Source organism: Clinocottus analis, unplaced genomic scaffold (assembly GCF_023055335.1).
Source record: "Clinocottus analis isolate CAN_PGR_092001 unplaced genomic scaffold, fCliAna1.0.p SCAF_1, whole genome shotgun sequence".
Classification (NCBI taxonomy): domain Eukaryota; kingdom Metazoa; phylum Chordata; class Actinopteri; order Perciformes; family Cottidae; genus Clinocottus; species Clinocottus analis.
In genome coordinates this window covers 22787300-22805647 of record NW_027175820.1, presented here as the reverse complement: position 1 = coordinate 22805647, position 18348 = coordinate 22787300, and the positions used below count along the sequence as shown (strand labels likewise).

Sequence of the window (18348 nt, the reverse complement as noted above, 5' to 3'; positions counted from 1 at the left end):
AGGTCTCGTTTATTCACATCAAATGCTGCTCTAGCGAGAAAAAAATCCCTCGCAGGATTAAGAAAGTAACTAATAAAGTAAACTAAAGTACGTATTTGTCTATGTATTTATAATGTATCTATGTATCTATTATGTATCTATGTATCGATCTCTGTGTCTTTGTATCTATAATGCATCAAATTTAACATGTATTCATATAAATTGGGAATTATACACAATTTAACAATTACATTAAACATGATAAAAACCATGTGCCTCCGTAAACATGCTTACAGATTAGAAAACTGAACGAGGAAAATGTGAAACAACTAAATTGGAGAAACTGTATTGATTCTCTCCCCTAAATATCGCTTCTAGGTGTCATGTTTTGAAGAGACTTAGAGGTGAGAGAAGTGTAAACCACAGTGGGAGAGACAGACGGAGGGAGGGAGTGCTCTCGGATGTCTGGAGGAGGATATTCAATTTGACTGAGCACACTCGGCTCCGCGGCCTTTAAAAAAAAACACACACACACACACACACACACACACACACACACACACACACACACACACACGCAAACAGGGTCGAAGTTCAGACCGAGCTTGCTTCTTCAAACGTGACACTTAACTCGCAGCAGATAAGAAGGTCGCGGTCTGTGTCACTCTCCGGCTCGTCCGGCTCTTTAAGCGCGCCACATAATCACCGTGATTGATCGCAACGCTTCGCCTCTCGAGTCCTCGCGCCGTCCAAAACAGGCCGAGGTTGTTTGCTGCGGCGGGCCAAAAAACTGTCAAAGCTCTTATCATATGTTTTAGAATTAGTTCAATTTAAACCCCGCTATCCATCACGGCGAGAGATAACTTCACGCGTACGCGCTTTTGTGTGAAATACAGACCTGACCAGAAGAAGGAAGCATTGCATGAATGTAATCTTTCAATGATTTCAACTGTGAAATCCACCATTTTATATAATACAAAAAAAAAGGAAGTAGAAGACAGACTGAGACGTTCGACAGATGACGCCACTGCTGTCCATCTTCTCTTTCTCGATCATCTACATCGACTCACCGAGCTCTTCCGGGTAAAACGTTTAAAGCTACCGGGTCAACTGCTGTGGCGAGGAAGAAGAAGAAGAAGAAGAAGAAGAAGAAGAAGAAGAAGAAGAAGACCCTCAGCTTTCAGAATCTGTAAACCAACTGTTTGTCGTCCAAACTCTGTCCCATCACGAAGTATTAAGACAACAAAGTCGTACAAATATAACTTTCGTAAAGATGAGAGCGAGTTGGCCATGGCCGAAACACAGAGAGCGCCTGGAATTGGATCCTAAATGCTTTATTGGAGCGCATTTTCACCAAATGTACAGTCCAAGTTGTAGTGACGGCTCGTGGAAGACATTCACGTTTCATCATGATCTTGGTTATAATGCTGATAACGCCTAGAAGAGGATAAAAATCATAGTTGTATCTCCATTTACTATGAAATGGAGATACAAAAAAAAAAAAAAACTATGATTACCTCCAACTTGGTGAAAGCTGCTGGTGTACTCTGCTTCTGGAGGGTCTTGATTAAGTTGGTTACGTTATATCTTCGGTGCCAAACCTTGAAACGTCAGCTTTGCAGATAACGCAAGTAGCCGTGGAACTTGTTGGCGCGGCAAGCGTGAAATACCTCCAAACAGCTGGCACGTTTGTTGTTATCTCCCTCAGCTATGCAGTCCGGCGCAAACAAGTATGAGGACTTTTTACTTGTAGAGAAACATAGAATATTAAGGCCAGATTGATTATTCTAATGCCCCCCTCCAGCTCGGGCAGGGTTAATGGGGTCAACGACCTCTGAGCTGCCCACTTGTCTCAGACTGAAACACATGTCGATCACAGCTCTTGGTCCGAGTCTCTTTCTATTTCATACTTGCTACAGAAGGATTAGCCTCCGGACCCTCCTCTCTCTCTCTCTCGCTCTCTCTCCTCCTGTCATTGTTAAATGGAGTCGTCCTGCTAATGATTTCTCATCAATGAAGTCCACCAGTGGGGACCGAGTCACATAAAAACCTCCAGGGTTCAAAGGGGGACGGTGGAAATAGACTTATGATCACATAAAGCTGACCTGCTCATTCGAGACAAACAGGATCAAGACTCATACACCCGCTGGTTCAAAGGCCATCACACAGACGAAGCTCCAATTAACCCGACTCGACGGCCTTTTCTTTACGGTGTGTGTGCGACTGCAACACATACAAGTGACTCACTGTACATACGTACGTACACACCACACGCAGCGGGGTTAATCATCCTTTTTAAAATACCATCATGCATTCCTGTTCATTTTGCAAGAAATGTCAGCTGATCACATATAATGTTGAGGTTTTATCTCTGCACAGGTTTGCTGCAGGTCATGAAGATTTAAAATCACGAGCAAACTTAAATTCAGGAAGCAAGTTGAAGGAGAGGGAAATTCAAATACTTCCAAAATGAAACAAAGAGAGAAAATAAAGAGTTTTTGGAGTAAACAATTGAGATGCTCTCGAGAAGATTGCGCGGTGAAAATGACTGTCTGGGAACTGAATGATGTTACCACTAAAGTCACTTTAACTCAAGCATATTTCACTATTCATGACATTAAACACAATCTGTATTTAAGGTTAGTTTTATTGACTTAAGTAAATCCTCATTAAAAGGCAGCAGAGTGTGTGTGGGGCGAAACAAAAGACAATTTCGACTCTCAAAGCAGACAGTGAAAGGACCTCTGCTCATCACCGCTTCCTGCGTCGAACTTCACAACAAAGACCGCCGGAGAACGTTTGATGTTGGTGTGTGTCCACTACGAGACAGTAATAGGAAATAAAAAAATAAAAAAAAGATAAATCACAGCTGAACTGGAGACCGAATGGTCCGCCGTTCCTCCACTGAGCTCACACCGTCTTTATCGCTCGTTCAGGAGGAACATCAAAACACAACGCTCACCATTTCTTCTGTCTATAACCTCTGCATCAGTTCCCCTCCCCCTATTGCAGACTCTCTCACACTCTCTCTCTCTCACACACACACAGCTCACTCATCCACGGTGAAATACCATTTCTCTGAGAGGAGCAGAGAGAGAGAGAGAGAGAGAGAGAGAGAGAGAGAGAGAGAGAGAGAGAGAGAGAGAGAGAGAGAGAGAGAGAGAGAGAGAGAGAGAGCCTCTCTTATCTTCTGCATTTCAGCTGTCTGCGCTAATTCAATAAACTTCAGAGGAACAAAATGAACACAGGAATAACGGAATAAGGGAAGAGGTGGTGGTGGTGGGTGGAGGGGGTGGTGGGTGGTGGTGGTGGTGGTGGTGGGTGGAGGGTGGTGGTGGTGGTGGGTGGTGGTGGTGGGTGGAGGGGGTGCTCGAGGGAGCAGAGAAAGAAGCAAAGGTGGGAGAGAGAAAACAAGCAAACAACAAAAACCAAAAAGGAAGGAGAGACAGAAGCACTAGCAGATTGGAGATGCAGCATGATGGGAATTCACAGGAAAAATAAGCAGGATATAAAAAAAAAAAATGTTCAAATGATAATTGATTTTAAGGAATGATGAATAATGGCCTCCTGCCTTAATGCTCTCTCTCTCTCCCCCCTTTACTCCATTTGTTTAGGCAGCCCCCCCCCCCCCTCCCTTCCACACACACACACACAAACATAATGACCAAGTACGGCACACAAAGCCTGCATTGGAATATCAGCACCGGAAAAACCTTCCGGCGCTGCGCTGGGAAATAAATTGCTTCTGCTAATGCCCCTTTCATTACGACACAGCCTTTAATTGTGCTGCTGACAGTCCGCCGGCTGCAGGGGCGACGGGAGGAGGGCTGCGGAGACGGGTACGACACCCCCCCCCCCCCCCAGGGGGGAGGAGGAGGGAGGACACCAACCGGGCTTGTGGAGCAGTTTGGACAGACGCAGCTCTCAGCAGAAAAGTACAGATAACACAAAAAATGTACCAACATGTTTTGAAAGGAAGCCTTCAAACGGTTCATGGGGCTCTTTTCATCCTCCAGGATACTCGGCTGGATCTTTACATAAGCCGAGGACTCAAACAGCAAACATAAATCATACTTTTAGAAGATGTTTACGCGTTAAGATTGGCTGTTGAATCCTAATGCTGTTTTGGTATTTATCAAAAATAACTGAAAACTGTTTGTAGGTAGGGACGAATCTGAATGAAAACTTTCTTACAGACTCAAGGTCCAGATAATACAAAAGACATAAAATAGAATAAATACATAAAGGCACAATTAAAATACATATGATTTATGAATAGATAACTGTACCAATGTCTCCACAGATGAGACTGATAGCGGGTAGTACTTTACTTTATGTTTGATAAAAGCAAGATGAGTCATTAACTCGATAGACAATTTCTTAAAACTGACTAATGTTCAGATTCATAATCTTTATAATTTATTCTATAGGCTTCTATGGACAACTTTATTTAACCAAAGTTCTTGTTCAAAACAACATTTGACGTTTCTTTTGTTGAATGAAAGCAAGAATTTGTAAAAAAGAAAAAGAAAGCATGTTTATACATTTCCACGCAGCTCTAACAGTACAACGCTCATGAGAAATGAATGTTTGTGCAACACAACGCATAAATACCTGCATCATAACACTCGTGTTAACGCTAGTAGCGAGTCTCTGACCTCGAACAAACAAACACAAACAAATGATTCAGTGCGAGCGTTAACGCCTACCAATAAAACCATTAAGTTGCCGTTTCTGTTCAAACAGAAGCTCGACAACAACCGTCTCTCTTCTCACTGACTCACAGGACGAATCTAACGACTCGTCTCCGTTTCTGAAGGTAGAGTGGGATGCACCCAACGCCTCGCAGGAAAGGTATCGTGAGTGATTACCGGTGAAGGCATGAATGGATGGACTTGTCACGTTGAGAAGTAGCAGGCCTTGAGGGGCGGCTTCGCCTCCATTTTATGTCAAGTGGGAAGTGACATCATCAGGAGATCGTGCCCCGCGATGCCAGGCTCCGTAGGCTGAGAGCCCAAAAAGACATCAAAAGAGCTTCAATCTCCAAAAAAACAAGACCTGTCCTATGTCAACTGTCACTTAAACGCCCGCCCCGCCCGCCCTCCAGCAACTCCACCACCAGCACCGTCCTGCCGGGGCTCCAGCAGCAGGTCAGGGGTGGAGAGGGAACTTAATCAAGGGTTCTCCAGTTACAAAAAGCCCCTCCACTCCTGCCGGCGAGCAGCGGCAGGCTGAGAGAAATAAAAATAAAAAAAAGGCCACAAAATGGGACTGGCTCTTTGTTCTCGGGAGACCTGAAGCCCGACGGCTGCTGCTGCTCAAACGGTTCGGGATGAAATATAGAACAAAAGTTAAAAAAGGAGGCTGCGACTCTGGTCTTTTGATTAATAAATCAGAGATTCGCGGACCACAGAGGCGGTTTTTCAAGTCCCAAAAATGTTGCATTGTGGTACAGTGCGGTCTGATAGTCACGCCGGAGCAGAAAAATGTACTTCTGTGAAAGGATATCTTAATCATTTGGATGCGTATATATGTATTAGGGGTGGGAATAAAAAAAAACGATACAGCATAGTATCGCGATATTTTGCGTGGCGATATTGTATCGATACACGGAAGCCAAGTATCGATCTTTTATGTAATCACTTCTAAACGTATTTGGTGCCAATTTTGTTGACAAAGTTTTCCTTTGGGGACAATTTGCGGTTGAAAATGTTTTAATAAAAATCGCATCATATCGCAATAATCAATGTATCGCGATAATATCGTATCGGGACTTAAGTATCGTGATGATATTGTATCGTGGGGCCTCTGGTAATTTCTCTAAGTGGACCCACAGTTCATCTATCTCACACACTGGTTGTGTCGTGTTTTGTTTTTTTAAATAAATGGAAATAAAAGCGGTCGGAAACAAGGCTGGAAGAACAAGTGTTTCCATTACGAGTGACCGATCAGAACCGTGGAGCCAACACGAACCTCACACAGAGTATCTGTGGAAAATCAGAGCCACAACCAACACAGAAGAAGAAGAAAGCAATCTCCATCATCTGGAGACACTTTTTACCAGACGACCACAAACAAGAACACTGGATGGAGTTTAGCTTCAGGTTGTAGCCGCAACCACAAACTAATAAAACAACTGCATTGAAACAAACTAGAACTAACAAACATTTGCAGCTCAATAGTTGTGTTTCTGCAAAACAAGACAAAATGTGCTTCTTACAGGTCTGACGACAATATTTAAGCAGTAAAAAAAAAGGATGGGAAACACCTCATAGAACTGCTTCACTCCAAAACAAAATGAGATGCAAAATCAAACAACAAAACATGAAGCAAATCTTTAAAAAGGGAGGAGCATTTAGTGTTTATTTGTTTTTGTTTCCATCTGAGATCTATAAACGCTTGAAGAGAGAGAGAGAAACCGAGACGCTTGTGATGTGTTCAGCGGTGAGAATCAGACAACACGGGGGGTTTTGAAAAGCCCACGTATCTGTGTGAAAGTCACACATTTCTCCACAGTTAAATTGGCCAGTATTTCCATCTTCAAAGCGCACCCCGCTGTTGAAGTAAACAAGGTCGGACCTCCAGAAGGCGCTACGTGCCGGCACAGGGTCCCTTGCTTCCCTTTTGACGGTCCACTTTAGCGTCGCGTCAGATGAGCGGTGAAGCTAATAACGCCGACGCAGAAGAAGAGGAAATGTTTAATTATCAGCCGTCAGGAGACTCAACGCGCCGAGCGTCCTCCTTTCGACCCGCACACTCATAAGTGGAGATGGCGAAAGATTAAAAAAAATGTTAATAACAGCGTCAGCTGTGCAACCTGGGGCGGCTCCTCTCATCAAGTATACACGTCAGGTCTAAACAATTTCCTCAACTGCATTCGCAGCGTTGTTCCTCGATGCCGAGAACATCCTCGAGGAGTTCATTAATAAAAACTAGGACGGTGTCAAAGGGAGTGTGTGAAGGCCGTGATCTTCTGGAGCCGTTTCCTCGCCAGCTTGAGTCAGAATAAATATCCGCGTGTATGGATGCGGGCGGCGGCGGCGGCATTAAATGATTCATACTTACGAGCTCCTCAATTATTCAGAGGGCGGGAATAATTAACAAGGCATCTGGAGGAGAAGGAGTTTGTTAAACGTGGATTTTTTTTTTCTTCTTTTCTTCCCAACATTTGTGGAGCCGAGAGAGGCTGGGAGGGGGGTTTAGAGAATTTCCATTTCCCAGCATTAAACTGAACTCATGGAGCTCAGGTGTCTTGGGTGAGTTATGTTTTATAGAGTGTAAAGAGCTGCCTAAAAAACAGAGACTGCGGCATCTTGTCCGTGTTTACTGCTTCTTCTGAGCCTTAGGAAATCTAGTCAACAGCTTTAAGCCGCTGTAAATCGGGAAGCTTTGTGCAACTTGACCAGTTAACGCCCAAAACAAAAAATGGGTTAAACTGACTAAAAGTCTGAGGGGTCCTAATGGAGAAAGAAAGGAGAGAGCAGGCGCTAAACTTAAAAAAACATTGGGTCAATGAAGCAAATTCTTTCTTGAATTATTCTCCTTTTACCACTTTCCCTTCAGCACTTTAGCCCCGACCTGCACATTACCCGCCAGGAGCTGTGTGTGCGAGAACGCAAACTGTCCGAATCCTTCGGACCGGACGCTGAAGGGACTTCACGGAGACGCAGCAGAACGTATAGATCACCTCATCAAAAAGGAACATATGCAGCTTTTTATAGTCGAACTGAAGACGGCTCCAGGTCACATGCAGCCCGGGAAACCTAAGAGACACACGAGTGAGTCCAAGACGCTCCGACAGCTCTTAACTCAGCAGAGTCCTGCCTTAAGTGCTATTTGGAAAAGCTCCAAGCGGAGGAATGGACAACAGCTCGGCGGCCCGGGTTGCTCTCTCTCTCTCTTCGGCGCTCGCTGGTCCCAACATGTTTTTCTTGGTGATTTCAGCGTTTTACCGGTTACTAAAAAAACGACAATACGATACAAATAATCTCCGACACCGGCCGCACCGGAGGGAGTTTTTTTTGTTGGCTTTCATGGTGCGCGCGCCCGGTGGGAATCAAATAAATTCACACTCTAAAAAGGCGTTAATGGTGTAATGCAGTTAAGCCACCGAGTGAGAAATGCCAACACATCTGCGATCAAGATCAACCACGAAGAACAACACCACCGTCCTCATCATCATCGATGCACAATCTAACGTGGTGCAAATGATTACCTCCATGTTATCGCGGTTGTTTTCCAGCCTCCCTGCAGCTGTTTTTCTTTCGTTTAACTGCTGTGTTTTTGTTTTTTTTAACTTTCACGGTACATCCAAGTTCTTCCACTTTAAACAATATTTAATCTTGGCAGTTGTCTGAATGGCTAAAATGCTGAATAACTTCAGCAATGAGTGAATTAATAATAGAATGCAGTCTATTTTGAGAATTGATTTATTTGCATTTAAATCAAGAAAAAATTTGAGTTTTCCAGCTTCTCAAAAGTTTGCTGTCGTCCCATTGGGCTGTGAGAAATGATGACGAGCGCATCATAAAGAGTACTGATAATGCAAACCTGACTAGGATTTCATTCTCAGGGGGAAAGATTTTTCTGATGCTTTGACAAAATGGGCCCGAGGAAAATAAACGTAAAGCGGTTTAAGGTCGGCTGTGATTTGAGTCCAATAACAGGAGACGCTTCGAGACTTCTTTGGTCCTTGAATTCAAGACTTTTCCAGACTATTACGGGGCTCACGATACATTTCAAATCGCCAGATCTCCACTTCAGCGTCCTGTTAGCTTCTCCTCTCCGTCAGTCTGCGTCCTGCAGTCTGGCCCAGATCCTGCTCCAAATTGGATTTGAAACCATTAGTGTCCCAACTCGAAGCATATGTTTCAAGTTGCCGAGCATTTCATTTCACGAGACGATGAAGAGGGGGCTGAGAAAAAAAAGAAGAAGAAGAAGAAGAAAAAGAAAAAAAACGACGGCGTAGAAAAATAAACCAGACACAAACACGGCTGCGCTTACTTACAGACAGAGAGGGAGAGACGTCCAGTGCGCCGAAGAAAAGCCCACTTTGACTTCAGGGTCACGTTCCTGAGCATTAGTTTGTGACCGAGAAAGAGGGTGTGTGTGTGTGTGTGTGTGTGTGTGTGTGTGTGTGTGTGTGTGTGTGTGCGCGTGTGTTTTCATACGCGGTTCAGAGAGCGCTACCTTCCTCGCCACACAAAAGGTGCTGCTGTACTCCATCACGGAAATCTAAATATTCGGACTCGGAAAGGGGGGGTGGGGGGGGAGCATTAGCGCAGGGATTGTATTTCAAAAAGGCGGGCAACCCCCTCACTCAAGCTTGTATTTCTCTCTCTCTTCGCCGACAAGAGAAGCAACAACTTTATTTATGTCCAAATACTGTGGAAGCAGCGAGCGAGATCCCCCAAGTAAGTCGGATCATTATCTCCCGAATCTAAACAAGCCTTTACTTTCCCAGAACAGAGCGCGTATTCTATAAGCACGCAAACATAGCGGCGGGCGGCGGCGGCGGGGGGGGGTGGGCTTATAGGAGTGTGTGCAAGCATGTGTGTGTGTGTGTGATCCCGGGGTTCCCAGTCTGAGTTTAAGAATGGCTGAGTAAAACAGTGCGAGCTCTGTGGAGGCCAGGAAACAGCCTAATGTATTTATCCAAACACATATCTGCTGAGAGGCCCCACGGCTTCAACACATCCCCTTCCTACCGAGGCTTCACCTCCTGAAAGACCGGCAGGAACAGCAGAGCTGCACAACACCAACACAAATAAAACAGACTCAAAACAGAAATAATCAAAACCGTGATCTAACTCATCAGTATAATCGGAGTTTCAGGAATTCAAACCGTCACTTTGGCGTTTCCCATCGCCGTGCTTCACAGATATTACGCTGGAAGATCTTGTTTTCTGCTGTCTGACTGTACTTCATAAACAGCTGTTGCTTTTACAGTAGACTGTCGTCTTCGGTTGGCCGATAAAAACCGCGTGAGGATTTTTGCTCTGAAACTTTTCTTTTTTTTTCACCCCAACTCTGCTTGTTTCTTTATTTTCCTACAAAATAGTTGTTTTTTTTTAATGCAAGGTTCCTCTGCTGCTCGTCAAACTGAAGTGTGCTTAAGGTCAAACAACGCAACACTGCAGAATAAAAAAGGCTGAGAGGAACTACACACCGAGTCTTTCAACACGAGCTGTCAATCCTCAATAACAAATCCAAAAATAAGCAGTGGAATTTCAGCAAAAATGGAACCTTGCATTCATGTTTTAGAGCTGCGAAAACATCGTTTGTATTATTTATTATTTGCCTTTTTTGAAAAGAAAAGAAAAAAAAGAAACTGAGGGAGCCTCTTCAAACATCCAACTAGAATTTATTCAGGTGAATCCTCTGCCGTCTGCCGCGTGTTAACCTTGATTCATATTGAAGCGTTTGGCCTGATTTACTGTCGCCTTTGTCCGCCGTTAAAATGGACTGACGTAACGCAAACTGCTGCGCGACCTCGTCTCCTTCAGCACATTTCGAGCTCCCTCCCCTCCCCTCCTTCCCCGACGCTCGCTGCGCTGGCACCGCGGCTCACCGCCGAGGAATCCCACAAAAAAAACAAAAAAACAACACAATGGCACAATAATGTGAACTCTGCCAACACCGGCGGGAGGAAGGTAAGACTCCCATTCAGCTGTTTACGCCGTTACATAACTCGACCTTCTCCCAGCCCAAAAATAATCCCATTTACATAAACATGATCGTTCAGACAGAACTGTGGGAATCGGAGAGTTTCAGGTAAACAAATCAAAAATAAACTTATTTGCCAGATGTCGTGGCGCCCCGACGTGAGGGGAGAGCGGCTGGTTGGCTTTTCAGCTCTTCGGTTTTTCACAGATTTGACACCGCTGCACAAATCTTCCTCTGGCTCCAATCTACCTGACGTTTGTCTCAAAATGTCTCCTTTATGATGTTTATATCTATGCATATGCATGAGTGTCGTGTCATGTGACATTAACTTATGTACCAACCGACCGCCGTTGTTGTAACTGGATGCAGACGGCACTTCACTTCCACCTCAACGCAAACATGATGACGAGCACGCGTGCAACCCCGGACCAGGATGAAGAGCAGATTAAGTGAAAGGAGGACTTTACGGCGTCTCTTATCTGAGGGCCTTTAATGGCAATTACCACGAGACCTCCATTGCTTTCATTTTAGTCCGACCAGAGATTCTCGTGACGATGCAAAACAAGAGATGCAGGAGCTAAACGCACATTATTCCTCTTAGATTTTGATTCCAGGAACAGTGTTTCAGGATCTCCAATGCAACTCAAAACAAGTTTTAAACTTGTGGTAAAGAAATGGTGCTTAAAAAAAATCAAAGTAAATAATGAGTCGCAGCTTTTGTGGCCGGGTTTTTTTTCCTTCATAGACAATTACGAAGCGGCCCGCCTTCGTCACGTTTCATCCCGCCTCAAGCGCTCGACTAACGTCTCACAGGCGTCTTCATGGAGGCTTTTAACAAGCGTTGCACTTCGTGGATTTGTGTTATTTTAAAGTCAGCGGCGGCGTTACGGCGATGTGGAGCATTGGTTATCGCGCTTTGTAAAAGACGAGGCAACCACCAATGTTTCCGATCATAACGTCTTTGTCAGTGAAGAAAAAATAACAGTCCATGATCAGTAATGAACATGAGAAGCCGACCTGCGTTCATGAACAGGTGTGCTTTCAACGCCAGCGTGCGTTTACTACCGGTGAAATGTAAGGGAATAAAATGTATCGTTTCATTATTTCATCAACTATTTTTTTCACTGTGTCTAATACAAACGTTCAAACAGACATCTGCAGAACATGATCAATGCAAATGAATTAAATTAGAAAGAAAAATGGTATAAAAATATATCTATACGGCAATTGTTTTGCCAATAGAAGGAGACTGTTTCACAAGATAATTAGTATTCGTAGTCACATGGTCTCAAACGTCACCATAGCACGAGATATTCTACTTCATTACACTTGAGAGAGACACATTATTGGGACCAACAGAAAACTGCTGATGAAGAATATCCAAGGACTCCCATTCGTAATAAGATACACATGATATGTGAATTCCTGAAATACGCTGCATGTGCAAAGTGTTTGCTTGAGCCAGTTGAAGCATGCGACATGATCAAGATGCAGCCAGGGAAGAAAAAAAAAAACCTGGTGGCATTTCACCTTTAAGGACAGAAGTGAAAATAAGTTTTGTGTTTTTACCTTCAACAATATGATTATATATGTCAGGAGCTGGTCGTTGTGTTTTATCATATTTACACAATAGTGAAATATGACTACAACAAAGACGTTAGTGCATGGTGTCAGCATGGGCTCGATTTCCTCACATTGAAGCTTGTTCGGTGTGGGACTTCCTAAAAAAGAAATCACCACGAACATGCTTCACGTTGACAGTATTTTGCCAAAGCAAATTGCATCTATATGATATAGAAAATGCCAAAGAGAAACAGGATTCTGTGTCTGCTTTTCTCTCAATTTTCTTCTCCAATCGTACATCTAAAAAACAGCCAAATCACGCCAAAGTTACCCAACAAAGATTGAAGTTCAAAAAAAGAGCAAAATAAAATGAAACACACTTTTCAGTGAAGATCCAATATCTCAAGCACAATGTGCATGAAACCACAACCAAGAATCTCTCACGAATCTCGTTTAAAGGCTTAACCGTACTGTAACGGAGAGGACACAAAGCCTGCAAACATGCAGCTGTGTGTGTGTGTGAGACTAATATCTGTCCACAGATTTTAAAAAAACACTCTGCGCTGTGGCGAGTGTGTGTGTGTGTGGCGAGGGCTGACGGGTCACAGCAGTCTGACCCACTAATGAGAGGCAGAGTGTAACCACACCAGACAAGAGCCATGCTAAGCAACTGGTCTGATAAATAAAATTAAAACAGCGCCCTAATGCGGACAAAGCTTTCATGCACCACAATGACAACATGGCACAAGTAATCACACTCTCACAGGGAACAGAGGCGAGCTGTCTGCGAGCGTACAACCGGGAGGAAAAGTTGGGAAAAGCTTTCACTCCAATCTGCGTGAACCACGGAAAGCGTTTAGTTTTCAGTGTCACATGTTCTTAGAATGTAACTTCTGTGTTCACCTGCCACACTCCTGGGGCCAGTGACATGTAATGTCCTCAAAAGTTACACAAAGACACGTTTTGTCAGTCTCAAAGTTTGTCCTCCATGGCCACCGTACGCCCTCTGAGCGTGGACCAATTAAATGAGAGGATAAACAAAGACTCTGCATCAAACAGGCGCCTGATTGGCTTCCTGTCGCCTCTCGAGAATATCAAAATTTCTGCAGTCTGGATTATTCTGAAATTTATTGAACACGTCAAACAAAACCAGCCTTTTACCACCAAAACATAAAAAGGGAAATTTAGTAAATGAATTAAAATAAGAGGAAATACCCCGATTAAAAGGTATATTTGTCCATTAAAGATTGTAAACAGGCAGGATGAAAAGTATAAATGATTCATTCGGATTTCAGCTCCCACGGCAGGTGATCCACAGTGTGTGTGAGACACTTACATGTGGACATGTGGAGGTTGGAAGCGGCTCTGGTTGATGTTGTAGTGTGTGAAGGCCTGCGTGGGGTTGGAGCTGTACTCGTCCACCGCGATGGTCACTTTGCCATGAGCCATCCTTCCGCCGTTTGGACATGAGACGCCGTTCGTTCACCGGGATTCAGCAGCGAGCCGTGTAGCGGTCATCCTTCAGAGCCGCTCGAGAAGCCCAGGAAGTCTCCCAGCAGCAGCGGCGGCAGCAGAGGCAGCGACCCGGCCGACCGACTCGACCGCGACACACTGCAGTCTGAACCGACAAGAGAGACACACACACACACACACAGCTGCTTAAAACTGGAGCATAAGGCACGCACACACACTTCTGAATACACTGGTGGAAAAGTCTTTCACATAAAGTATAAAACCACCAGCAAAAAAAAACAAAAACAGGTGGCTCGAGGAGCTGAATCGACTGAGCACACATGAAGTAAGGAGATGATTGTTTTCTAATGGTTTACATTTTTTGCTGTCACAATTTGATTTAGGAAAAAAATAAACATTACTCATAAAATCGTAATTAGAAAAAAAAGGAAAATGTACTGAGGCAAACAAATAAATATAATAAGCAGACGTATTCTACCGTTTCAAACAATACGGCATTTTGTTAAGTGAATAGAAATTCTTTCAAAAGCGAAACACTGGACCGTTAAGGGAGACAATTTACAATCTGGAAGACACGCTTTTAATTGCTGCTCTTCTGCACATAACACAGCTGCTTTTTAATGCAAACTAATATAATCAAGTCTGAAAACATGACTGCAGGCATGGCCTCTAAGGCATTAGCCTATTGAAATTAAACCAAGCAAATGATCAAATATGCCTCCAGTAAAACAAGGATTTTTCCCCCCACAATGCACGACGCAGACACAAAACAGATTTGTTAACAAACTCCGAAAAACATGTAAAAAATGAGACAAACTTTTCTTATTTTAGGCCCAATTTTGATAAGACATTCATCTGCAATCTGAACGGCTCCAATAGCTTTGCAAAAACCACTAAAACAAAAGACTAAAACTAGGTTAAAACACTTAATTTCCAGAGGGAAAAGCAGCTAAAAATGCTACACAACAAGTGTGTCGTCGTTGTTTTGTGTTTGCATCTTCAGAGCTCACTCACCGGGCTTCTCTGTGTGTGCGTCTCCTTGCAAACCCCTGAGCTTCCCTCCTGCCTGACCTCCCTGACTGATAGTGAAGTGGCCACTGTGGGCTTTTTATACCAGACCTCCTGATGCAGCCACGAGCATTTGAAGAAGAAGAAGGAAGAAAAAATATATATTGAACTTGTCTTTTTTTGTGTGTGTGTGAGGGTAACCAGCAGCTCCGGAGTTCATTTGATGATTAAATCCTGTGGCGAGTAAAAAAAAAAAAAAAGAAATAAAAGAACTCCAGTTGTGGAATATCTTAAGAAAAAAAAAACCTGTCCTATTTTCACTGAAGCATTGATTTATGTTTTCTGGGTCAGCTGGATGCTACTTTCTATGATATATGGTGTGCATTTAAGTCAGAAAGATTCATGCAAGAAGAGAAAACAAAAAAGGAGGGGAAACTCAATTCCTGCAGATAGCATCAAAAAAAAAAAGAAAAGAAAAGAAGTCTTGTTGTAATGACATTATTCCAACTCCAATTTAATCCTTGCTGCTGTAAGTACAGTACACGAGTTGGCAGATCTTCTTGGGACTTTTCAAAAATATATATTTTAAATCACTTCAATTAAAAGCTGCCCTGTCAGATGCCTTGAACACTTCCTTCCCCTCAGCAATCACTTCTCTCGAGACAAAACCTAAAACCTTAAGTACTCCTGCTGCTCGGAAAATGTGCTCTCTTTGTGTGTGTGTGTGTGTGTGTGTGTGTGTGTGTGTGTGTGTGTGTGTGTGTGTTCAAATGCAGGCCGATTTGTGTGCAGCATGCTCCACGGTCTCCTCACGCGTGCGTGTATGCATGCATGTATGCGTGTGTCTCTACCTTGTGGCTACAGTAGCAGCAACTAGCTCTGTAGCTTAGCTTGCTAAACCTGCACTGACACTAGATTTTTAAAAAAAAAACCTAAATAAATAATGTATTTTGCAGGTTGTAGCTTTGCATTGATCTGCTTTTCTATAACAGCGGTGCACACACACGCACACACACACACCACACACACACAGTCAGTCCTGTGCCTTTGAATATACAGAGCACCCCCCTCCAGCTACTACACACCAAATAGCTAACTTCACGGGTAGAAAGCAGAGCGGGTAAAAGGCGAATAAATTGACCCTTACTGATACCATGCATGTGTATATACATACATCTAACTATATATGCATGTATACAAATACACACACACACACGAGGTGAGCTATGCGCCTCTTGTTGTTGCACAAATGTACACAAAAAGAACAGGAGGTCCGTGCAACGCTGAACTCTGCTCCTGGAATAATGAAAACCACCCAAAGGTTGTCAGTGTCACGGCACCGCCGCGCTAACCTCTTGCTCGTCCTCGTAAATGACAAGCCACCTTTCAACCGACGGCTTTGTGTCAGGAATTTCTTTCTCTTTTCCTCCCCGTCTACCCCTCTCTCTCTCTCTCTCTCTTTCTCTCTCTCTCTCTCTTTCCTCTCCCCTTCCCTCCCTCTTCGGTTCTCAAAGCAAAGCGGAAAGGTTGCTCTACCTTCGTCGTGGAGTCTTTTTTTTTTGGCGTTTTTTTTTTTTTTTTTTTTTTTTTTTTTTTGCTGGCCGGAGAAAGAGTGTCGGGTCGGGGTCGCCCTCTACGCGGCAGCGGCGGCGGTGACGGCGGCGGCGGCGGCGGATGGACGCGGGTCCATGCGGCAGGCAGGCAGCAGCAGCAGGAGAGCGGGTCGGCTCGTACGCGGCCGTCCGGGGGGTGCGGCAGTCTGGGCGGATAGGGCAGAACCTTCGACCCGACGAGACCTCGGCTGGCTCCTGTGGAAAGAAACCAGACAAGAAAGCGAAGGGGGAGAGATAGAGCCGGGGAGGAGGGCGAGAGACACTGACAGACAACAGAGAGAGCGAGAGAGAAAGAGAGAGAGAGAGAGAGAGAGAGAGAGAGAGAGAGAGAGAGAGAGAGCGAGAGAGAGAGAGAGCAGCCTCGGTGTGACGGAGGGGGAGCCGGAGTGCAGTGAGTCGGAGCTGCCACTGGGGTCAGAGAGCAGAGAGAGCAGGAGCGAGCACAACCCCCCGCCACCTCCCGTGCGCGCGCCCTCGCCGGCGGGCTCGCGCGCGGCGAGGCGCGAGAGGGGAGGGAGCGCGCGGAGGAGGAGGAGGAGGAGGGGAGGCGGGCTGCCGGGCGGACGCGCAGTCCCGCGCTACCTCCGTGCTGCATTCACTTGCTGTCGGAAATTATACAGCTACTCAGTTGCACTTAACAGGCAGCAGCGACTAAAGCGGATTTTTTTTTTCAATTAAGCCAAAATTTACACATAGAACAAAAATGTATGTACCCTACTTTATTTTATACAATTTCATAAAGGATATTATCAGAAATTAGGGGAAATTTTAGATAGATAGATAGACAGATGTGTACTTCATTGATCCGCAAGGAGAAATTTGTTAATTTAATTAACTAATAACGTTTTTAATTGAAAGTTTATGAATAAATAACATAATGTAATGCTTTAGTATTAATTGTTTGGTGTTGTTATTATCGTTGTCCTAACCTGAATGACATGTTTGTTTAAAAACAAAAGTTTTCTGGCTTAAATCCACTTTTGAAGGTGACACCCATCACTCAAAATACATGCTTGGTAATAAAGCCAAAACAACTATCGACTTTTAACATATTTACTCTTTCAATTAATGAATGGTTTACTTACTAATTAATAACAGACAAGTTATGCCTTTATAAAAGCTAATTAACCAATGACTAATGATAATAATCTTTTGCTACAGGAGGATGAGAACCAGCATAGGTTTTTTTTCTACAACCTGGTAATCACAGTCAAGGCTCTTTTATTAGTGGCTTGTAAAGCATTAGTAAGTGATTTATTAGCCATTGTCTATGGGAGTCACAATGTACAAACCAGTTTTAAAGAGTGTCATATAAAAAAAAGTGATGACAAATGCGTTAAAACATCAAATCAATTAAACATCTTTAACAACTCTTATTTGCACCGTCTCTTTGTATCAAAATTTGGTGCATTTTATATAAAGTCAGGTTACAACCCCCAAACAAGCCCTTCAACATCAACACCCCTGATTACTTTAATCATGCTGGAAACACCGATAACAGAAAAATTGACTGTTTACCTTCTGTTTCTTTCATCTTTGTGTATCTTCTATATGGTATGTTTACTTCAGGCCGTGAGGCTTCATGACATGGCATAATAAGAAGGTTATTGATCTTCTCCCATGAAATCTTATGCAGTATTCAATATTGTGGTTGCTGCACCTTGAACTCGGCATACGCAGCCTCGTTTATAAACCAGCGCACATGCTGAAACTAATCGATTGCCTTGGTCATGATGGACACTAATGGCGAGATCCGGATACAATAGATGCATTTTTAAATTGGACTTATTGAAATCATCGGGGCATCTGAACGCCACAGACTTCCTCTTTGTTTGAGCGTGAACTAACAGACAGCTTTCCATAAGGAAAACGCTGTACATTAATTCTGTGCAATTGTTGACCTGAAATATTTCTTCATAAGATCGCAGTCACGTGGGAAAACGTTGCCAGAGTGTAGAAGGTGTTGTGAAACCTCTGATTAGAAGACAACACGGCCCCTTTGGGTTCACGAGTAAACAATACTAATGAGTACCTGTGGGAGTCCTTC

General features: G+C 43.9%; 1 protein-coding gene across 2 annotated transcripts in view; it reads right to left on the bottom strand.

Annotated features, from left to right (window-relative positions):
- mpped2a (metallophosphoesterase domain containing 2a) overlaps positions 1 to 16727 on the bottom strand; it is a 59442-nt gene extending 42715 nt beyond the window's left edge. Inside the window, exons 1-2 of one of the 2 annotated variants that reach the window (XM_068571686.1) lie at positions 16225 to 16727; positions 13544 to 13825 (exon numbers count right to left, since the gene is read on the bottom strand). In XM_068571686.1, coding sequence (XP_068427787.1) covers positions 13544 to 13656 — 113 coding nt within the window. In that variant the 5' untranslated portion in view covers positions 13657 to 13825; positions 16225 to 16727. Of the gene's footprint in view, positions 1 to 13543; positions 13826 to 14694; positions 16186 to 16224 lie in introns of those variants that run through there. The other variant, XM_068571697.1, reaches the window with a different exon arrangement.
- Positions 16728 to 18348: the final 1621 nt, after the last annotated feature.